Here is a 24,270-nt window from a genome sequence, read left to right as displayed (position 1 = left end):
GCCAGTGTGGTGTAGTGGTTAAGAGCGGTAGACTCGTAATCTGGTGAACCGGGTTCGTGTCTCCGCTCCTCCACATGCAGCTGCTGGGTGACCTTGGGCTAGTCACACTTCTCTGAAGTCTCCCAGCCCCACTCACCTCACAGAGTGTTTGTTGTGGGGGAGGAAGGGAAAGGAGATTGTTAGCCGCTTTGAGACTCCTTGAGGGGAGTGAAAGGCGGGATATCAAGTCCAAACTCTTCTTCTAGTGTAGTGTTGTCTAGACTGTACCTATGTGATTCTGGCCATGAATTACTGCATCTCTTGGGAGTAGTTGTAGTTTTCCCTCCTGACCTATCGTGTGTGTGTGTGTGTGTGTGTGTGTGTGTGTATGCAACAGTTTGAGCAAAATAGACGTAGAGCCATTACAGAGGGTCTCCTTTTTTATCAGTTGGAAAGTGCTTTTTAACCTCACAGAAAACAGCATGGAATCTGAGAGAACAGCGAGAAACTGTAATAGCTGAGGTCTGATTTTTACTTATAAAATGCACATTCACTGCAGTAAGTGGCAGTGGCGCATGCCTATGGATTTGAGTGAACATTTTCTCCTACACATACACACACACCCTTTTAAAAAAATAACTAAGTGACAACCTGCCTCTTTCCCAGGTCCTGTTTCTGAGGGGGGTTCCCCCCCCCCTTTAGAGAAGTGTGCATCTAAATAGTGTAAATGCATGCCCTTAAGACCTGACAGGACACACACACATTCTAACTTTGGACATGTGTTGCATGTTTTCAAAAAGCAAGAATTGTTGTAGCAGTGAGGGTGATCAGTGGGAGCTCAGTTAACTTGGCCTGGGAACGGAGGGTTTTTAACGAGCGTATGTAAACGTGGCTGGTGAAATTATTCTCCACCTGGTACCAGTTAGTCCACATAAACAAAGCCTTGTATGACATCCTGTATTTAAAAACAAAAGCGATGTGTAAAACAGGATTTATAAATAGCACATTCATGCAAATGATCCCATACGTGGAGCTCTTCTAAACATACCAAGTCTATGATGTGGGACTAAATTAGAACTCTGTGTGGAATAATGGGAGCAGACGTCCTGGAAGTCCAGGCCACTGAAATGCAGCTGTGCTCTTGCTGCATGTGATCCTAACCAAAAGGTCTGAGTAAAACTTTCCCATGCAAAAAGATTGCGCAGGTGGGGTTTGGGGGGGTTGTTGATTACGGTACTATCAAAACACATCCAACAGCATATGGAATCGAGAAGTGACAAGTTTTAAAAACTTATTTTCAAAGCAGAGCTTTTTGGAACAGGAAGTTCCAAGAGCAGCTTGTTGTCATTTCACAGAAATGATAGGGTAGTAGGATGTGAACAGTCTGGTCTGAAGTTCTTTCCCAAGGCCACACTTCGTTCGAGTTTTAGAGTCCTCACTTCGGCTTCAGAATTTGTTCTCTTGGTGACCGTTCTTCGGGAAGGTAGCATTTTAATTACTTCTGCAACTGGAAAGCTAAAATCACACCATGGGAGAGGAGACAAGAGGGAGAGTATGCCAAAGGCCAGTTTACATCCAGCACCTGTGGCTCCTGTGCACATAATACATGTCCTTACTGCCACAGGTATATGGTGAACCGCCCTGACATCTTTGGATAAAGGGCATGATACAAATTCAATAAAATAAATAAATAAACAAACAAAATATTGTGGGATTAAAAACAATACTTGCTTCTGCATGTGTTGCCTGAAACACATTCACTTGAATCTCTCCCTAACCATTCATTGCGTGTGCAAAGACTGTTCTCTGTTTGAGTGTTTTCAGTATTGGTTAACCTCAGCAACTCACCCCTAAAAAGAACTGTTTGTTTTTTGTCAGTTTTAAGTGGTTGTGTGGACAACTAGCTGGTATTATTTTTTTTCTGCTGCTCAAGTGTTTTGTTAGACTTACCTTGTACAGTGGAACCTCTACTTACAACCATAATCTGTTCCGGAGGTCCGGTCATAACTAGAATTGGGGCCTCCCGCTGCCACAACACGATTTCTGTTCTCATCCTGAAGCAAAGTTCTTAACCCGAGGTACTATTTCTGGGTTAGCGGAGTCTGTAACCTGAAGCGCCTGTAACCCGAGGTACCACTGTAACACACTCTTTTGGGAGTTCTAAAAAATAATAATATAAAGATCTATGTACAGTAGGATGAGCATGTAAGAACTATTCTCCTCCACCCTGTGCACCCAAATGTGCCTACATAGTTTTTCTTTTTCTAATTAAATTTAAACTTTCAAGATGACTTTAAATTATTTGAAAAGTGTCATAAAAGCTATGAAAGGGAAACACAGAAAGAGAGCTAAAGCACAGTAGTGGAGGAAGGGGAAATTACACTAGTCAGAATTGGGTAAAAAAAAAACAACCTTTGCAAATAATAATGTGTTTTACTGAAAGGAAATAAGGAGTTAGTGCAAACGAAGACTAGGGAGATGGCTTTTCACACTCATCAATACATGAACAACTGCATTTTGCACCAGTTGAAGGCTTCAGTTGAAGGTTTTCAAGAGCAGCTCTGCCTAAAGTATACAGGAACCGGTGCTTAAATAAAAGATCAAAATCTGAGAGAGGAGTTTGGCTAGCTGAAGCTGGTGAAAGGTACTTTGGGCTGCCACAATCACTACCTCTGAATCCAGCAGTAGAACCAAGTCTTGAAGAGATCCCCAGGGTTATATATCTGTACTTTTAGGGGAAGTGTAAACCCATCCCAAATTCCAACCCAGCACTCTGAATCTGCTAAACTATCAAGTTCTCTTTATTGGCCCTTAAACAGCTCATAATGGTACTTGGGCAGTATTTGCAAAAAAAACCCCCTGCCTGGCTATTTACTTCTAGTTCTGAACTAAGTAAGAAAAAGAGTCTTACGCCAGAATATTGCCTGCCCTTCCTCACTCCTGCAGCATTTTTTTTTTTGGGGGGGGGGTCCTATAGTTTGCCTTTTTCTGAAAGTTCTTTGAACAGGCTTCCCAGAAAGATTGCCTGAGTTTTAATGCCTCTTCCTGTCTTGAAGCCTCTCCACATGATTCCCTTCGAAGCCGTGGAGTTTCTCATATGGCACACACTGCTGGAAGCTGGGATCAAACAAGAGCTTTGAAGAACCACTTGCAATGCATGAGTCCCATTGAAATCAACCAGACTCCCTTCTTAGCAGGTGTTTGTGATTATGCTGTTTAGAAATGTTGCTGCTTAGATAAGTGGGCACTGTAACTTTAGGGCTTGGGCATCCTACCATTGTATGCCCATTGTGCTTAAACTCATTGCTTCAACCTACTACCATGGTTGTTCCACAGAAGCTAATACCTAGGAGAACAAAAAGTCCAGGGAGGAATTCAGTGTTGTGCTAAGGCGATTATTCCGTATGAGAAAGCATTTCCACTTACCAGATGGAATATGATCTCTGTTCCTTCCACCTGCTTGCTGTTCTGGCATTTCTGCTGGCACACACACACCATGAGCCAATTTCAGGGGAGGGGGGAAGCCCCCCCCCGTACAAATGGAGGTCCTTGTGCAGGGCTTCTGCAGATGGGACTCAATTGTTGAATCCCACCCATCGTTTGATAACGTGCAGGTGAGTTTCAAGCCAATTGTATGCCTAGTATAATAGCTTACACTAGTCTTCCTCAACCTATTGCCCTGCAGATTTTGGTGAACCTGCAGCTCCCATCTGTTCCAGCCAGCATGGCAAGTGGTCAGGAATGATGAGAGTTGCAGTCCATCAGTGGGGGGCACGAGCTGGGGAGAAGCTGGCTTAGTGATCCTTGAATAAAACTAGGCTGCAGAATAGTGACACAGGCTGCAAGGGTCTGTAGTGCTTACCTGTCTATATCTTGCTCATTTCAGCAAGATGTTAACATCAGCATACCACTGGTACCTTTCAATGCTAACTTTATTTAACAATGCTTGTTGTTTTTCTTTTTAAAAGCAACTTTAAGTGGAGCTGGAAGAGCTGATTCAGGTTAATTTTTCTTTTGAGTTGACTTCTCCTTAACAGCAGGATTTTCTTGCTTTACTACCTTGAATGGGAAGAGGTGGGAGTGTTCTGTGCTATTTGCATTTTAAAATGTATGTCTGAACAGCAGTATATTTCTTTGTCTCCTGTGTTGGTTGTTGAGAAATGAAGTTGGTGGTTGTTTTTGTTAGTAGTAGTATTTCACAATACAGTAAAAGAATACAGAAAACAATTGCATGTATAACAATGATTAAACAATTATGTATATAAAAACAATTTCAAATCCAATCCAGATACCACCTGGGATAAATATCCCCACTTAAAAGGCTTGTTATAAAAAAAACCAAAAGTCTTCAACAGGCATCTAAAAGACAATAGGGACATGATTGATATACAATGAGAGAGAATTCAGAAGTGTAGGCCTGATTCCTATATTTTGAAAAATGGACTTCCTGATGAACTATTATCTTCAAGATGCACATTCCTGCAGAGCGTAGCAATCAGCTGTGTATATATTGTATGAGACTAACTGTTAGGTATCCTGTACCAGCAGCGCTTGGAACTTAGCCTGATAGCTAAGTGAGAACCAGTGTAGCTCTTTCAGCAGCAGCATGATATGATGGCAATACGCTGCCCCGGTGAGCAGATGAGTTGCTGTCTTTTGCACTAGCTGCAGCCTCTGGATCAACCTCAAGGGCAGACCCAACCTCAAGGGCAGACCACAGTGGGGTAATTGCGGTAATTTGGTATGCAAGGACTGCTTGGACTACTGTGTTCAGGCCATTCTGGTCAGAAATGGCTCTAGCTGTCTTCTCTGGAGCTAGTGAAAGGCTCTCCTAGCCACTGGACGCACCCAGTCCTATCCTCTCGGCAAACTTTAATACTCTGATAAGGGTCAGGGGACAAGGAAACACATGGAAACACAACAGCAGTTGAAGGAGGCAGCAAAATCACATTTGGCCAAGAACTCACTCCCTGGTCCGAATTCTAGTCCCACTGTGTTATAGTGCTGTAGCTGATTCATGAAAGTTGGATATATTTTTTAAAGTATTTTTTCACACATCACCATGTCAAGAAAGAGTATGATCCATCAGAGAACTCTTGCAGCTGATGCGCCCCACTGAAATGAAAGGGCAGCTTTGTGTTGTTATTCACCCCTGTGTCCATGCCCAGGCTCAGTTACATGGAAGTTTTCAGCCATGTTGCATTGCATGGATGGTGCCAGGAGCCTTAACTGTATGGTAATATCTCTACAAGCAGTAGAGGTTCAAGCTGATGCCAACTCAGTTATGTGACCAGTGTTCGAAACTCCAATTGTTCTAGGCGCATTTTGAGATAGTGAATTTCATTAGCGTGTGCAGTTTCCGAGCTCTGGGCACACTACTGCGCCTAAGGTTTCAGATTAAAACTGCAGAGTAGAAGGGAGGGAGGACCTTTTTCTGCCTCCCCACTTCCAGCTACTCTCTGAAGACTAGAGAATCATAAGAATATTAGGGGGTGGACAAGGGAAGGACTAGACCATGTGAAAAATGAACATAATATTTTAGCTGCAGCTCATTCATTTTCAGCTTTGTATTCTTGTTATAAAAAAGCTCGCCTAGACATTCTGTTGTTGTGCCCATAGCCTAGGTTTAAGGCTCCTAGCTTTCATATTTCTAACGCTGTATGTGACAGCGCAAAATTGCAACCGACGAATTAGTTAAGTGTAAATACTGCCTCTCCTCCCCCCCCCCTGCAAAGTTACCACTCCTGCTCTTTCCTCTAAAGGACCAGCTTTCTATTGTAGAAGTTGCAAGAGAATACAGATCCTTTTGGGATATTGTAAAATTGGGAACTGTTCCCCATAGTGTGCCAATGTGGTGTAGTGGTTAGAGTGCTGGACTAGGACCCAGGAGACCAGGGTTCAATTCCCCTGCTCAGCCATGAAACACACTGGGTGAGCTGGGCCAGCCACACTCACAGCCTTAGCAAACCTCACAGCGCTGTGTTAAAATGGGGAGGAAGAGAACCACGTAATACCTTCTTGAGCTCCCTAGAGGAAAAGTGGGGTATAGGTTTGGCAGATAAATAAATGTGACCTTGTTTTGGGAAGGAAGTTCCTTTAATTTCAGACTGCAGCATGTCTCTGAGTTGGGAGAGGGAATAGTTGCAAACTAACATCAGTGACACAATAAAATAAACATGAGTTCATAAATGAAGAGTCAAGCGTGCGCTGTCTTAGATTATCTAGCATAATTACTTCAATATTTTTTCCTGTTCTGTCTTTGAAATGTTCCAGAATTGATCAGGAAATGATGGGTTTAAACAGCACAACTCTGCTTCTGGGCAGAAATGTTCCAGAGGCCACACACCACTTTTTTTTTAATTGCCAAAGTTTGTTATTGGAATAAGCAAAACATGTTTACTAGGTTTGTAAAAGCTTTCTGTGCTGGTTTGAATAAAACTCCTCCTAGCAGTACTTTGGATTAATAGAGTTTACAGCAAAAGTTGCTGTGTGCACACAGTGCAAGCAGGGCACAATTGCTCAGAGATGCATGCAATTGAAGCATGCAGTCATAGACTCTATTTACCCAAGCAGTATTCAAAATTCATTCTCTTTCTCATGTCCTTCTAGTTCACAGTCATTGTGTGGCGAGTTCCCGCCCCCCCCCCCAGGAGAAATGAAAACACAGGACACCAAGTATTAGGTTTAATGGGCGAATTAGGCCACAACTTACAGGAATGAGTGGTATTGGCTTAGGCATTGGCCCTATTGACTAGCCGGCTTCAGCCCGATTGCGTGAAGACTGGCAAGGGTTAACTACCTGTGGAGGGAGTCCTGCTGAGGCACGTCAACTAGGAGCTCCCCCCGGGTCACCGCTCGGGGGCGTGCCTTAGGCCCACACCTCCACAGGCTTCGGACAGGGCAACGCCCCCCCTCCCCGGAGTCCTTTATCGGACTACCCTTAGCAGATTAACTTAACTTAACTCTGCTGGCAGATTCCTGCGGGGGGCAGTGAATCACAAAAATCACGATGCAGGAAAAAACATGAAGCCAGCCCATGCCTCTACATAACTCCATCCTTATTTCAGGCACCATTATATCTCAGTATATTGTGATGTTTAGGTGGTGATATGCCGCAGTGTTAAAAACCAGATATTGCCCAGCCCTAGCTTAGAAGCAAATTGCCTTCTCTTGAACATGAATCATATAAAGCTGACTTCGTCCGTTCAGCACACTGTTGTCTCCTTGACTGATAGCTGCACCCCCAGGGGTCTTTTCCCACCACCTGCCACCTGAGTTCCTTCTAAGCGGAGATGTCAGGATTTAACCCTTTGGGCTTTTGCGTGTAAAGGAAAGAGAGCCAGTGTGGTCTAGTGGTTAAGAGCAGTAGACTCATAATCTGGTGAACCGGGTTTGCTTCTTCGCTCCTCCACATACAGCTGCTGGGTGACCTTGGGCTAGTCACACTTCTTTTAAGTCTCTCAGCCCCACTCACCTCACAGAGTGTTTGTTGTGGGGGAGGAAGGGAAAGCAGAATGTTAGTCGCTTTGAGACTCCTTCGGGTAGTGATAAAGCGGGATATCAAATCCAAACTCCTCCTCTTCTTCCACTGAGTTATGACCCCTTCTCCATGAGCAGGTGCCAGAAGTTCATCTTTCTAAGATGATGTGTAGATGCTAGCTTCCCCATGTTCCAATTTGATTGCTCCTGGGGTACCCTTACATGATGATGATGATGATGATAACAGCAGCAGCAGCAACAACTTATTATTTATACCCCACCCATCTGGCTGGGCTTCCCCAGCCACTCTGGGCAGCTTTCAACAAAATACTAAAATACAGTGGTACCTCGGGCTACATACGCTTAAGGTTACAGACTCAGCTAACCCAGAAATAGTACCTCGGGTTAAGAACTTTGCTTCAGAATGAGAAAAGAAATCGTGCCCCGGCAGCGCAGCAGCAGCAGGAGGCCCCATTAGCTAAAGTGGTGCTTCAGGTTAAGAACAGTTTCAGGTTAAGAACGGACCTCCGGAACTAATTAAGTACTTAACCCGAGATACCACTGTACAGTAATACATCAAACATTAAAAGCTTCCCTAAAGAGGGCTGTCTTCAGATGTCTTCTAAAAGTCTTGTAGTTGTTGTTCTCTTTGACATCTGGTGGGAGGGTGTTCCACAGGGTGGGCGCCACTACCGAGAAGGCCCTCTGCCTGGTTCCCTGTAACTTGGCTTCTCACAGTGAGGGAACCACCAGAAGGCCCTCGGTGCTGGGCCTCAGTGTCCGGGCAGAACGGTGGGGATGTAACCATGACTGTTGCTCTTGGCAGAGGGGAAGAATATCATGGAAGAGAAAAAAAGACAATTTAGATTCTATTCTTCCTCTATTCAACACTAGATGCAAGTTCAAGTAGTTTCTCACCCAGGACTTAAACCTCGGTGGGCTATGTGCCAGGAACAGCAACTCTTTATAGAATCAAAGAGTTGGAAAGGGTTCCCAAGGGCCATCTAGATCAACCCCCTACAGTGCAGGAATCTCAGCTAAAACATTCATGACAGATGGCCATCCAAGCTCTGTTTAAAAACCTCCAAGGAAGGAGAGTCCGCCGCCTCTCGTCGGAGTCTGTTCCACTGCTGAACAGTCAGAAATGTATGAGAGATGTTGCCATAATATTTTTTTAAATGGTATACCAATGTATTATCTTCTACTTGCTGTTAAAACAACCAGTTTTTTTCTACCACTTATAAAACACACCAAGTAGCTCTGTCGCCAGGAGTACAGCTGCTCCAGACCCCAGGAGGGTGGGGTTGGCACGTGAGATGTAAAATGTTAAACAGTTCTGAAATGTCCGTAACGGCGTGATATTTGCATATGTTTGCAAGCTATTTAAATCCCCTTTAAAGATACACGAAAGCCAGAAATATGTATCTGTTGAATCTGGCTCCTGTTGAAATAGAATCGGGAGTTGGAAGGGCAAATTCTCTAGAACATCCCTAGACATAACAGGTGTTATTCATCCTCTCGCTAATAACCTTTAGAGATTCCACAACTTCTTGACTAGTCTGACTCCCCAGCTGTAAAGCTTTTCCAGCTCAGGCTCTTTATATCTGTGTGATGGCCCCCAACCGCCCATTGTATTTCAGCAGAGCTGAATGTATATTAAAGAAAGTGTTCTTGTTACTTTTGCGTCTTGCACATTTTGCTTCTGATAGTGAGCCCAAAATAGCACTTTCCATGCAATGGGGTCACATTTCTGCCACGAGTCACTAGCACTTCTTTAGATTCTTATCTGTGGAACTGCATTATTGCCGGTTGATTTTGCATTTGTAAATCGGGCCTGTTTCTTCTTTAGACATCATTGTATTAACTCACTGATGTAGGTGCTGAGCAGCTATCATAATCGCTTAAAAATATAATCAGTTGATAATTGCCAAATTTAAAAATAATACTGGCAGTGGAACATCTTGTTAAATGATCAACAGTGGGAGATGTGAATCATACACCAATATGAGTAATCTAGAAATAGACCAGTGATACTTTGAATTGAGTCTGTGGTAGCAGATTCGCTTTAAGTACTGATTCCTGAGTAATTCCATCTTTCGGTTTGTTTTTGTGTGCCTTCATTTGATTATTGCAGGAGTGTCTTTAAATGTGTTTCTGTGTTGCTCACTAGCATCATTTACATTCAATATTCTGCTCACGAAGAACACCAGTTGTAACTGGAGCAGGATGGTATGAGAATAGGGGCATGAGCCAGAAATTAATGTTGTTCAGCAGGAAGGATCAGGCAGGTGGTGGTGGGGTTCACTTCTTCAAATTAATAAAACAATAGTGGTTAGTTTCTTTCTATGGCTTGTATCCAGTCTAGCAATAAGTAACAACCCCGTCAACACAAGGATTTCTGCTTATGCAACAGGACTTCTCACTGCTCGCCATTTAAAACTGTTTTGGGGGTTCACACGACCCCCCGGAGCAGATTTAGGGGAGGGGGCAGGGCAGGTGGAGGACAGTTCCCGCTGCACAAGAAGAAATCCTTGCGCTGATTGAACACTTACTTAGTGGTCCTTTGGATACAAGCCAATGTATTTTTGACCCAGTGACCTCAGCATATTCCAAGGGCAGGTTTTGAATGTCTACTTCATATAAGATATCCCCTAAGATCTCAGATTGTCGTTAATAGCGATGCTCTATTCAAGTTGAGATTCTGCATTTCCAAAGATTAAGATTCTATAGACGGTTCATCACACTTTCCTGTTCAGGAGCCAGCCTTAAAAGAAAATTTTAAGTCTGATGTTTAGAGCAGCTTCAACTCAGCACTGTGTCGGATCACATTTGCGTGGCACTCTACCCATCACATAGTCCGCCAGGAGAGGCGATTTCATCAGTTCCTTTTGCAGAGCCCTGCTGTCCTCCTGAAAAGCTGCTTCAGAAGGACAGAGGACCGCCAGCACTGGGAGCTCTAAGGGAAATTGGCAAAATCTAAAATGCTAAACAGTTTTGAAATGCCCATTAGCAGTGAAGCTGTTTAAAGCTGCCCCTGTGTGGTGGTCATAACACAAAGCCGAATGTGTTAGAATTAAGCTTCCGAGCCTTTCCTCCTGTCGGGCATTTTTGCTGACTTTACATTCTATACCGTGGCATTGCTTATTGGTGTTAAGTGGACTGGTTATTTTTCATGCCGATTTTGCTGCCTTCCTTCCACTTTGGGCACTTTGTATAGAAGGGGGTTGGGGTATAAACATGACTAATGATTTATTTGCATTTATTTCAAAATCCTGCACAAACAGAGCTCTTTAGAACGCCGCATGACTTTCCTTCCGATTATTTCTTTCTTGGCAGATGACAGCATTTCTGCAGCAAGTACATCCGATGTCCAAGACCGCCTTTCGGCTCTTGAACTGAGAGTGCAGCAACAAGAGGATGAAATCACAGTGCTGAAAGCAGCTTTGGCTGATGTTTTGCGGCGCCTTGCCATCTCCGAAGATCAGGTCGCATCTGTGAGGAAATCGGCACCAAGTAAAGGTAAGGGTGGCCTCGAGTGCACATGGTTCGGCACTCATTTGGGGGATGTTTATTGATTTAAAAAGAATTTGAGAGCGGTGTACAAAAGCACGAAGGGAAAAGAAAAGCTAATCCACAGAACGCATTTTAATAACAATCATTAAAATATAAAGCAAGGCAGAGGCAAAAGAAAACCACACAAATGAACAAACAAACTAAAAAGCAGACTAAAGCAGCCATCAGTTCTTGTAGAAGATTAGTGAAGCTGATTGAGCTTGACCCAATGCACCATAGGAATGTAAAAGGCTGCCTTATGCATTGGTCTATTAACTCAGTATTGTCTACACTAACTGGCAGCAGCTCTTCAGGGAAACTGAGTGCATTTTTATTAATGTTCCTAATTGTTAATCATAGAATTGTAGAGTTTCAAGGGACCCTGAGGGTCATCTCGTCCAACACCCTGCAATGCAGGAATCTTAACTAAAGCACCCATGACAGATGACCATCCAGTCCTCTTAAAAATCTCCAGTGATTCAGAGTCTACCACCTTCCAGCAGAGTCTCTTCCACTGTCAAACAGCTCTTACTGTCAGAAAGTTCTTCCTGAAGTTTAGTCAGAATCTCCTTTCTTGTAAGTTGAAGCCATTAGTTCAGTTCCTACTCCCCAGAGCAGGAGAAGACAGACTTGTTCTATCCTCCATGTGACAGCCCTTGAGATATTTGAAAGTGGCTATCATATTTCTTCTCAATAACCTCTTTTCCACGCTAAATGTGTTGGTTTCTGCTTCCTTCACTGTGCAGCGAAGTGCTTGTCACAAGACAATGTTTACATTCCACAGTCAGAGCACTGTTGGGTTTTCCCACGGGAATGGGAAGCTGGATGTGACGTACACTGGTTTCCTGTTTTTCACTGATCTCTCGGTGTTCGTTATTCCGAAGAGAAGGATGGTTGCTTCTCTGCTCCAGCAGAGGCAAGATGCATGTTTGTAATTTCTCCACTTTGAACTGAAAATAAAGCAACATAAGCATGTGGCACGTACTGTTCGTCATTCCGTTGTGCACAGGACTCTGCAATCACAACATTTTGGTTATCGGGCCCAGAAAGACGTAAATCAAACTGAAGAATGCCGGCAGAGGTACAGAGGAACGGATCGCGTTATCTGCTCTGCGCGTCAAGTTTGATTGATGAAGGTATGTGCTCATGCTCCGAGCAGCCTGCCGGTTTCTAATTTATGGTTTTATGGCTGGACTTTGAACTTTTAAAGCCGTTTTGCCGCGATACAGGCAATGGCTGGGGAAAACGAAAGTACTTTTTACAAGTGCTTTTGGTAGTTGCTATACAGTGACGCAGCTTGCTTAAAGTAGCAGAGATGGCTGAAGCAAAGCTGGTTGAAGCTTTTGGGATTCCTAAGCTCAATAAGAAAAATTACACGGAGTGGGTACTATATGCAGAGGCAATTCTGCGGAAAGAAGGTCTGTTTAATGTTATTACAGACAACCCCCCAGCTCCAATTACAGCTCAATGGGCAGCTAAGGATTCCAAAGCAAGGGGAACGCTTACATTGATAGTATCCCCAGAAGAGCTCTGTCTGTTGCTTGGAAAGACCACAGCCAGAGAAATTTGGAACACTTTAAGAGAAGCTCACTTGAGGACAGAAGCTGGTTCCTCAATGTACTACATAGAATCATAGAATCCTAGAGTTGGAAGAGACCACAAGGGCCATCGAGTCCAACCCCCTGCCAAGCACTACTATGCCAAGCTGCATGATATGGCTCTTGCTGAAGGTGGAGATGTGCGTAAACACCTGATGGAGATGCAGAATCTGAGACATGAGCTGCAACAGAGAGGACTCAACTTTCCAGAGGCTGTGTATTCCTTTATGATACTACATTCTTTGGGTCCAAGTTGGGAGTCCGTTGCCACTCAGATTGCTGTTCAACCAACTGCTCAGCTCACAGTAGCCTATGTTACTGCCGTGATCCAGAATGAAGCAGATCGCCGGGGTGCTAGCTGCATGGATAAGGGGGAGTCTTCACAGACGTCATCCCAGAGTGCAGTGGAACCACCAGAGGGCGCCAAAGCTTTGAAGGCAGTGAAATGCTACTCGTGTGGAGGTCTAGGCCATATGAAGAGGGAATGCAGATGTCCCAGGGCCAAGACAGAGCAGCGCAGCGGAAGCTCATCGCGTGGAAAAGGCCAAAGCAAAGGCAAAGGTCCGGTGTCCAGGACAACGCAGCACAAGGCAATGGTCTCACGCTTCACTCCAAAGGTTGCAAAGGTCCAGAAGACGTCTAGATCTTTCTTCGTTGTTGATTCAGCAGCTACCCACCACATGTGCAACGACAAGAGACTGTTCGTGTCTTTTACACCGCAAGAAGGTGCGATTCACCAGGCGGATGACCACACGATCCCCAGTCAAGGCTACGGAACTGTTGTTCTTCACAGTTTGGACTTAGAGATACATGATGTACTGTACGTTCCAGATGCCACACACAATCTTCTAAGTGTGATGCAGCTGAATGAACGGAACATTGACGTTTCCTTCAAGAACAAGAAATGCACCATCACAAAGAAAGACGATTATGTATTGCATGCTGAATGTGTTGATCGTTTGTTTGTTTTGTATTATGATGATGTTGTGCAGAATGATACTTGTTGCATTGCAGGTTCTAACAAAAGTCTGCATGCAGGATGTATTCATGATTTTCACAGGAAATTTGGTCATTTGCATTTTGAGGCAGTATCTAAAATGCCTGCCTTGGTTGAAGGTATGACTATTAAACCCTGCAGGTACCACATGAAGTGCAAAGCATGCGCAGCAAACAAAGTGAAAATGGCTGCGAAAGGTAAGGTGTCTAGTAGGCAAGCTACAGAACCATACCAGATTGTTCATGCTGATTTAGTCGGTCCACTATCGCCCTCTTTGAGTGAAAATAGGTTCTTCATGGTTCTCATTGATGCATTTTCCAGGTATATTTACGTGTATAATCTCAAGCAGAAATCAGAGGCTTTTCCAAGGTTCAAGGAATTCTGTGCTTGGTTGGAAAATGTGCATGGTAAGAAGATAAAAATTCTTTTCACAGATCGCGGGGGAGAATTCACTTCTCAGCAGTTTGAAGCTTTTCTGACTGAGAAAGGAATTCAACACGATTTGTCCAGTCCTCGCTCGCCATGGCAGAATGGACTTTGCGAAAGGGCAAATCAAACATTGCTTCAAGGGTTAAAAACCTTGCTGCATGATGCCAATCTTCCAGAGAGTTATTGGGCCGAAGCTCTCTCGTGTTTTGTTTACAGTTACAATCGCAGGTTATCTTCAGCGATTGGTTGTACCCCCTATGAGAAGATGTTTGACAAGAAACCATACATCAAACACATGAAAATTTTTGGTTCTGATATGTGGATTCACTCACCACAAAGCTCCAAATTAGGCAAACGTGGTTTGCATGGTATCTTTCTAGGTTATCAGAAAGGTTCTTACAGAATAATGATGACTGACTCTAAGACAATTAGGCTCACAAGAAGTGTTGAGTACAATGCCAAGTGGGGGGAGAACGTGGGAATTTTCCAATGTTATCCTGATGACAGTGATGAGACTGAGGATAAGCAACAACCCACACCCACTGATGAAGGTTCTGATTCTGAGTCTGAAACTGAATCGGATAATTCAGAGGATTTCAAGAGTGCGAAAGCCTCTATGCGACCCTCTGAAAGCTCTGATCAGGAATTGGAAGAACCATTGTTCACAATAGGTCACTTTTCTCCTAAGAAGGAAGAGGAGAGTGTTGAAGACCAAAGGCTAATTCGCAGGTCACAAAGAGCCACAAAAGGCAGACCTCCAAAGAGATTTGCTGATGAATTTGCTAAGACAGCAGTAGCAGCTGTTAAAAGCTCCAAGAAGGTATTTGAACCTTCAAGTTTCCAAGAAGTCCAGGATTTGGATTCTAAGGAAGCTGAGCCATGGTTAAATGCAATGAAGGCTGAGCTTGATTCCTTAGAAAGGAACAAAACTTGGGAGCTAGTTCCAGTAGTTCCAGGAATGAAACTGCTTGGAAGCAAATGGGTCTTCAAAGCGAAGGCTGATCAAAATGGCAAGATGGTCAGACACAAAGCCAGATTGGTAGCCAGAGGTTTTGCACAGGTACCAGGTGAAGACTATCACGAGACCTACTCACCCACAGTACGGTATGAGAGCATTAGGCTTATGCTCAAGCTAGCTGCAGAGGAGAATCTACACATTAGTCACCACGATGTAAATACAGCATTTTTGTACGGATCTCTAGGTGAATCACTTTATATGCTTCCACCTGATGGCGTACAGGTAAAACAGGGATTTGTTTGTGCTCTGAAAAAGTCCCTTTATGGTCTCAAACAAAGTGCACGGTGTTGGCACACAAAACTCACTGAAGCATTCTTTCTCTAGGTTTTCAGCAAGGGAAAGCTGATCCATGTGTGTTTGTCAAAGAGGAGGGGCAAAAGAAGCTGTATTGTTTGTTTTATGTTGATGATATTTTATTCTTTTGGAAAGATGTCACAATGTACAATAACGCCCTAGCTCAACTGAAAGAGCACTTTGACATGAAAGATCTTGGTGAGGTAAACAACCACCTATCTCTGGAAATAGAGAAAGATCAAAGTGGTAACATTCTAGTACACCAGTCACGGAAAATTGCTGATGTGTTAAGCAAACTGAACCTGATGGATGCTAACCCTGTAGACACACCGATGACAACAGGTTATCAGGTAGAAGACACTGAAGAAGCATTTTCTGACACTACACTGTACAGAAGTGTGCTAGGTAAGCTAAACTTCATTGCCAGATGTTCAAGACCTGACATTGCTGTTAGCTGTAATTTGCTAAGCAGACAAGTTAACAATCCTACTGTTAAGGATTGGAAAGCTCTGAAACGCATAGCACGCTATTTGAAAGGCACTATGCATTACAGACTGAGATTTAACAATCAGAAGTCTGGTGGTCTTGAGATTTTTGCAGATGCAAGTTTTGGAAGTGACACTACAGACAGGAAAAGTACGTCTGGAGTTTGCTACATGTACAATCAGGGTCTATTTGATTGGTCATGCAAGAAGCAAACAACAATTAGCTTAAGTACTTGTGAAGCTGAACTGAATGCACTGTCTTATTCACTTAAGGATTGTGAATGGTTGTTACAATTGTGCAAAGACATGAAAATTCCGGTCAAATGTCCAATCCAGGTTTATCAGGACAACAAAGCATGTTTGGCTTTGCTGAATTCGGAAGGTTGTAAGCAAAGCACGAAGCACTTGCAGTTGAAGGTGCAACATGCTAGGGAACATATTCAGAAGGGACTCGTAACGGTGTCCTATATGCCAGGTAATGAAATTCCTGCTGATGTATTGTCCAAGATTGTATCAAGGGATCAACACTGTACCTATGTACAGAAGTTGGGTTTGTACTGATGTTGTACGAACATGCTGCCCAGTGATGTTCACAGAAAGGGGGAGGATGTTGGTTTCTGCTTCCTTCACTGTGCAGCGAAGTGCTTGTCACAAGACAATGTTTACATTCCACAGTCAGAGCACTGTTGGGTTTTCCCACGGGAATGGGAAGCTGGATGTGACGTACACTGGTTTCCTGTTTTTCACTGATCTCTCGGTGTTCGTTATTCCGAAGAGAAGGATGGTTGCTTCTCTGCTCCAGCAGAGGCAAGATGCATGTTTGTAATTTCTCCACTTTGAACTGAAAATAAAGCAACATAAGCATGTGGCACGTACTGTTCATCATTCCGTTGTGCAAAGGACTCTGCAATCACAACAAAATGTACCCAGCTCCCTCTATTGTGCCTCACAAGGCTCGGTTTCCAGACTCTTGATCATCTTGGTTGCCCTCCTGCACACATTCCACCTCGTCAATATCCCTTTTAAATTATTGTGGTGCCCATAATTGGACACAGTACCCCAGATGTGGTGTGACCAAGCCATAATAGAGTGATACTATGGCTTATCTTGACCTAGAATAGCATTAGTTTTGTTTGCTGCTGCATTACAACATTGACTCATTTTAATCTTGCAGTCTGCTAAGATCCCTAGATCCTTTTCACGTGTACTAATGGCAAGCCAGCTGTCCCCTAGGCTTGTTATATCGCTATTGGCATAGCAGTCACTTAGAATGGACATAGGTAGGGTTGATAGAGTGGCTGGGGAAGCCCAGCCAGATGGGCGGAGTATAAATAATAAATTATTATTATTATTATTATTATTATTATTATTATTATTAGTCCTTTCCCCAAGGTGCTTACTTAGAGTAGGCTCACTGAATTAACTGGGTCTTCTCTGAGTATGAGTGACATTGAATAGCATCCTAAGTTCATTGGCTAGACCATGTCTTAGAATCTTCTGTAATTCACCGAAATTCTGTGGCAGCTTGCCAGCAGGTTCTTCACAGACAAGTTGGCATGGACGTTCCCTCAAGGCAGAAACTCAGAAAACCACAGACGCGCTTTCTCTAACACAACCTTTCCCAAAGTTCACATCAGGCCCAGCCAGTTTGGCCGCACTGGTTGGACCTGATCAGAGCTGTAGTCCAGAACATTTGGAGACCACCGGACTGGAGAAGTCTGCTATAAGAACTAGTTTGTGAGCTGTTTTCAACATGATACTGTTGGAAATGTATGAAGCTGCTCTCTAGCTGGGCAGAACATTTGTCCATCTTTCTCAGCATTGTCTATTGTGACTGTTAGTGGCTCTCTAGAGTCTCGTACTGACATCTTTCCTAGCCTACCTGGAGATTTTGTGACCTTTTACATTCAGAGCATGTACTCTACTGCTGAGTTGTGTGCCTTCCTCGTAAAAAATATGAGAAAAGCTAGCGCTAGCAATGAAGAAAACAAAGTATGCGTTTTGGAGGGTGAGGAGAATTTTAAAAGCACCTGTAAAATGCAATTTGCAGATTTTTTAAACAAACAAACAGTGATTTTCTTTTGCAGTCTTGCAACAAATTGGCAGTTACTTCACCTGCATACTATAATATTAGCAATGGCAAGAATTGCCATGCTGCATTGTTATAAAGATTTATTGGCCATATTCCACAGTAAGTGTCTATTGTCATTTGTGGATGCAGTTAATAATTTTCCCCAGAAACAGTTTAGTAGCACCAAGAAAGCTATACCGCAGAGGTAGGTGCTAGTTTCTCGTCACTTGCTAATTTGGGTCATTCATCTGGCTCTACCAACAGGATATGAAGGAAATACTTTGCCAGCAAATAATCAAATGCATATTCGGGCATGGTATAAAACATCACCATCGTAGCACTAAGTCTGCTTCCTGTACGTATTTGTTCTTCCCTCCCCATAAAATAAAAAATATTAGCAATATTTATTCAGTCTAATGCGAATGAAAATGTTTCAGCTATTGGAACTTCGCAGTTGTTTTGATACATAAAATGGAGAGGATTTACAATACCTCCAGAGCACATGTCTGTCCTTAACCTGAGAAAAGCTAATGTATGGAACTCCTTGCCACAAGCAAAACTCTACAGTAAATATGTTAGCAATTTCCGAAGATAAGTTAAATATCAGTAAAAAATAAAAACAAAAAGTTAGTAATTCCCAGGTGATTACTCCAAACTCTTACTCCCATCTGCCACCATTTTGTTACTGGTGTGCTTCAGTAATTTCTGTCTTTCTCAGGTGGGTCCTGGGGGCAGAAACCCTGATACAGGCCACATCTTGTATTCTTGTGCGTGTTCATCAGTAGGAGGACAGCTGATATTTCATCTGTAACTTGTGGGACATACATGCCACAGTTTAATATATGTACTATAATTTATGCATTGGCTGATACACCATCCACATAGCCTAGTGAACTGATCAACAGATCCACTGGAAACTGTCTGGCACCTGAGAGCTCCAGGTGAATTTTATTATGTTAAAAGCTTGTAACTTTTATATTTAAAAACCACCCAGGTCTTGTTGGCTTTCTGTAGGCCACCTCCTGGCCAGACACTCTTCTTTGAAACCTATTGTCAGGGAACTGACATCGGAGCCAGAGGCGGAGGGAAGGCTCTCAAGTGATGCTGGAGAGGGACCCAGCAGGGAGAGAGGCAGCTCCGCAGATGGGGAAGCAAATCAGCGCAACACCAGGGGTAAAGGGGGGCAGATGGGGGAATCGGCGAGAGGGCTCCAGGACTCTTCGCTGGACACCAGCGGGGAGAGCACGGGTCCTCCGCTACCCACACCCTCCCTGCGCAGAAGACTTCCGCGCAGGGAGAGTAGGAGGAGACTTGGCGTCAAACAACTTTTATGCTGGAAAAGGTTTAAGAAACGCCCACTGACGGATTCTGCTAGCGACTGAGGCAGCCACGAAGTGAAGGGCTGTCCAGACAGGAAAGGTTTAACAAGCCAACTTACGCACGAGCAACCCATATTTATTACACCTATGGAAGTGTGTCCTGATATCTTGTCCTCCTATGGGCTTAATAATGTTTTTAAGGTTAGGGCAAGAAGAATAGAGAAACCTCGAATCCTGTTTCCTGGTTTCCCACAGGCACCTGAGGGACCACTGTGAGAACAGGATGCGATACTAGATGGGTCATTGGCCTGATCCAGCAGGCGCTTTTATGATTCCAGGAACCCCTCCCTGAAAACTTTTCACTGTAGTTCTGCCCTCCTGCCCTCACAAAAGTGGGAGGGAAGGAAACAGGCCTCCATTCACAGTTTCATGAATGTGTGGGTTTTGCCACAGCATTATTTAAAGTATCTCTTTTGATCAAGGAGTTAAGCTATTATGTGTGGTGGAGGAGGGAATGGTTATTTAAAAGTACTTTGCATCTAGTTTAAAGCAGGCCAAACAGAATGAATATAATGAGTTGGCTGAAGGCTGTAATCCCACCCAGAAAACGCTTTTGATGAAGTAAGATGATATTATAAGAGGATCCATGACAAGTACATGAAGCAAGCTGGCATTTATAAAAGCAAATTTGTTGTTTTAAGAGCCATTAGCAGCATTCTAGTGCCTTTTGTTATTGGCAGCAGTTACACAGAAATTCTTATTCCAAAGCAGAAAAGCATAATAAATGTTTGGGCCATTAATTACAGGAGCAGCAGGCTGTTTCAAGGTCTTAAGAATTAGATGGGTAGCATGAAGTAATCTTGTGTGGAAAGCCCATTCAGGACTGTGGGCCACAATTAAAATATATAATATATGCAAGGCTGAATGCTACTTGGGTGTTGGTTTTTAAATGTAATTGTCTTTACATGAATGCCTTGCTTGCAAAGCCACTCACGTGTTGTTCATGTTATATTCATTCTGCATATGGTCCTTGTTCTGGTAACTTCTTGTAGCAACACAAGAGCTCAGTTCAGACGTCACACCAAGCCATGGTTTACATGAACCATAGTTTAGAACCCAAACCATGATTTGTATTTCCAAACTATAAGACAAACCAGAGTTTTGAACTGTTTGTCTGTTTTGGTTTTCTGTCTGCTCAGCTCTTCTGCCTGCAGAAACAGCTGTACCATAGAGACATAATTATGGCTGTGTCTACAGTTTGTCAGTTCAGATGTCAGTCATGGCAACCATACTTAAGATTCCTTTGCCATGGTTTGGCATGATGCCCAAAGGAGCAAAAAAAGAGAAGACAGGTTTTATCTCAGGCTGCTTTAAAAACCAGCCATGCTATTTGGCTGATTGGAAGAAATATAATTCCTGTGGCCAGCAATGCTCATGGCAAGCCTTCAGGGGAAAAAAAAGAGTTCAAGAGAGAACTGACAATTCTGTTTCTATTAGATCCTTAAAAAGCAGATGGGGTTTTTTTCTGAAAGTCTCAGTAAAAGAAGAATTTTATCTTCTGCAGCATCAGTGCAGCAAAAATTATTTCTGGAAGCAAGCACATTTTAATTTATCCAGATGTCATTGTGAATTTTGGGTCATCTTATGTAGAAACAATATTTATTTGAAGAAAACTAGAGAAAACTGAATGGATTCAAAATTGATAATACCCTCTCCCCTCCCCCCACTCCACCCCGGAAAACACATAAACAGAAAAGGTCAATTCAGTTATTGGTGTAGATTTTACTACTGTATCTAAACAAAATAGGGTGCAAATACTGTGACCAGGAAAGATACTTGAAGATTCTGAAGCAGCTGTTATTACTTGCACATTATCAATGGAAACCACTTCAGCCATTGTGCATTTAAACTGAAAATATATATTAAAAAATTGGAAGCAGAAATCGTGCAACAGAACATTAATTTGGAGGGGAGGGGAGCTTCCAGAAAACTGTCCGGCAAATCACAGGAGTTGGTCTAGGTCCAGCAATATTTCAAAGTGATTCATGCATGATTAGCCAGTTACCCAAGTCCAGTTTGGGGAATCTTGGTGGCCTGGCCACGGTTCAAGCTACCATCGTGGCTGAGTGTATTGTCTAGAGTCTAGACCAGTCATTTACCTCATTGACTGAACATTGCAAGGGCAACAGAGGGCCCTTTAAACTCTTTGGATTGGCTGTACAGCCCAAGATAATCTGCAGGTACTCTATGAGTTTACCTACAATGCCCACTTCTCTCTTGTCAATCAACCAGTTGGAAGGTACATCAATTACGGTCAATTTCACATGTACAAACGTCACATTTCTGAATGTCAGAAACTTGGTTTAAATTGCCTTTCCCCAGTCTGGTGTGCTCAATATGTTGCAAGACTCTAACTCCCATCAGTCCCTGTCAGCATGGCAATGGTCAAAGGTTATAGGGATTGTAGTCCAACAACATCTGGAGGCACCAGTTTGGTGAAGCGTGGATTTTTATTCAGCACGTTGTGATTCACTGCATCAACAGTTGCACAGCTTTGTTTATTCTACAAGTTTCCTAAGGATGCAGAAATCTGAATATGCAAACCAGAAACCTACAGTTTCCGTTTCCTTTCTTCTCTTTTATCGATTGCCTTAAAATGGATGTGTATGCATTCTGTGAAGTACTGAACTGGAATGTTGGGACGAACAAACAAATATGGAAGGAACAAAGTGCTAAGTTCAGTTTTATTTCCTCATTCACACTGAAGGATTGTTTCATCATATGCTGAAGACTCAAAGTCTGTTTCTTTAGGGGTGATTTTTTCAGTACTGAGTGTTGTCTTGTTTTGTTATGCTGAAATAATTTTAATTAATCTGTCTTCACCCTCTGTTTGTTTAAGTACATTTTGTCTTCCGTGTCCTTCTCAAATCCCATGACTTTTCAGTTCCACCTGCATGCAGTTGACATACTCTCTCTTTCACTAACCCAAATTATCCCCCTCACCCCAATTCTACGTCTCTGGTATTTCTGCTTTGTTGCTTTGTTGTTGTCTCAAACACAATCTGTGCAAGACTGAGCTTCCCTTAGTTTCTCCCAAGCCTTCTTCTCCTGTGCACATTCTTTATCAATTCCTTGGCATCCACCCTGTGGAACAAGCACACAGCCTTGACTGTAGCTTTGATTGCTTTCTCTCTCTTGCTTTCATTACCCATATCCAGTCTGTTGCCAAAACGTGTAGCTTCTTCCTTTTACAGCACTGCAAAAATATGGCCCTTTTTCTCAGTCGCCTCAGCAAAAACTCTGGCATCCTAGCACCTAGACTACAGTAATCTTTTCCTTTCCTTGTTATTCTCTTTCATTGTTTCATCCTGGTCCCTCCCCTTCTATCCAGCGCTGTCCTGAAAAAAACAGTTTGCAGAGACCTCTCTTTTTTCTTTGATCATACGACACACTGTCTTAAATGCCTTCACTGGATTTCTGTCATCTGGATCCAGCACAATCCCCCATGTCCTTGCCTTCAGAGTTCTCCATGGTCTTGACCCAAGTCTCTCAGCCCTTGCATCCCAATATATCCCTGCACCTGAGCTTCTCTCCTCCAGTTCTACCATCCTCCAGTGGCTGAGGATCTCTTTCTTCCGCCAAAAGGCTTCATACTTTTCTTTCTTGCTGCCTGTACGCTTGGAACTGTCTCCCAGAACACCTGTCTTGCTTTCTTCACATTTTCCACGAAGACCTAATGTGTAACTGAGCTTGCAAATAAGCCTAAGTAAGTGTAATTGAAATACATTGCTATCAATGTGCAGATGACATGCATCTCTGTTACTCCTTTTCATCTATGTCAGGGAAGCGAAGTGTCTTGGAAGAGGGCAAGGAGCTGAATGAGTGCTAATAAATTGAAGCTTATTCCAGACAAAACAGATGCTCCTGGTTAGAAGAGAGGCAGATTCTGGATTTGTTTTGGGATGACTTTTAATGGATAAAACTAATTAGCACAAGGATTTCTGTCTGTGCAATGGGACTTCCGCTCTTTGTCCAATCTCACCCCCCAACCCCTGTTCTGGGGAGGAGAGGAAGTCCTGTTGCACAGACAGAACTCCTTTTGCTTAAACCCTTTATTTTGGATGGGGTGTTAATCCCCTTGAAAAATCAAGTTTATAATCTGGAAATGATCCTGGATTTGGGGTTCCTTTTAGTCTTCTAAATTTGCACTTAGATTAAAACCACAAGGTGATCTCTTAATAGGTATTTAAGAGCTAGTGTGTTGTAGCAGTTAGAGTGTTGGAACAGGAGCTGGGAGATCATGGTTCGAATCCCCATTCATTCTTGAAATTTACTGGGGGCCTTGGACCAGTCGCTACCTCTCAGCCTAACTTACCTCAAAGGGTTGTTGTGAGGATAAAATAAGGAGAACTGCGTACGCCCCCTTGAGCTTCTTGGAGAAGAGGCAGGATATAAATGAAATAAACAATTTTGAACTCCGACCTTCCACAGGTGTACTTTTTTGTAGTATTTTTTCATGAAGAAATTATTTACACATGATAGGTTCCTATATATCCCTACCAGCAGAGGTTCATGCAGGTGTGTATTATGCAGTGGGACAAACAGAGAGGCAGATTAGCAGCATCTCTTGTTCCTGCTAGGATGTTTTGCCTTCTGGAAAGTCTCGGAATGTCAGTATTTCATGACTTTTCCCTTCACACTACAAAATGTTGGCACTTGCATAGTATGCCAGAAAACGACAACCTGAAAGCAGCGGAGGAGGAGAAGGAGGAGGAAGGTATACTCTGGCGTTTGTGGCTGCCAACGAGATAGATTGCACCACAGCTGGTGTCTGGGAAATGCATTAGGACCTCATAGGGTGTCAAAATATATGTAACATAAGACTGCAGGCCCGGACTGCAAAGACATGTCCACAGCACACACAATGGCACTAGTTAGAGACTGCTTGGATTAAGCCTGCATTTGAAGGGCAAGATGAAGGCTACTGCGCCTCCTCTGAAAAAGCTGCTTCCAGGCTGAAAGCCTAGCGTAATGCATCTGACCCCAGAG

The 24,270-nt window shown here is 43.3% G+C and overlaps 1 protein-coding gene across 3 annotated transcripts in view; it reads left to right on the top strand.

Annotated features, from left to right (window-relative positions):
• The window catches only part of EML4 (EMAP like 4), a 96,844-nt gene that overhangs the window by 6,018 nt on the left and 66,556 nt on the right, over window positions 1-24,270 (top strand). For all 3 annotated transcript variants that reach the window (XM_082217396.1, XM_082217395.1, XM_082217394.1), the window contains exon 2: window positions 10,795-10,977. In XM_082217396.1, the coding sequence (XP_082073522.1) occupies window positions 10,795-10,977 (183 nt within the window). The remainder of the gene's footprint in view (window positions 1-10,794; window positions 10,978-24,270) is intronic.

This window comes from Podarcis vaucheri (assembly GCF_965113315.1).
Source record: "Podarcis vaucheri genome assembly, chromosome: 3".
Classification (NCBI taxonomy): domain Eukaryota; kingdom Metazoa; phylum Chordata; class Lepidosauria; order Squamata; family Lacertidae; genus Podarcis; species Podarcis vaucheri.
Note: the sequence above shows the minus strand (reverse complement) of the source record. Positions and strands in the feature narration are given on the sequence as shown.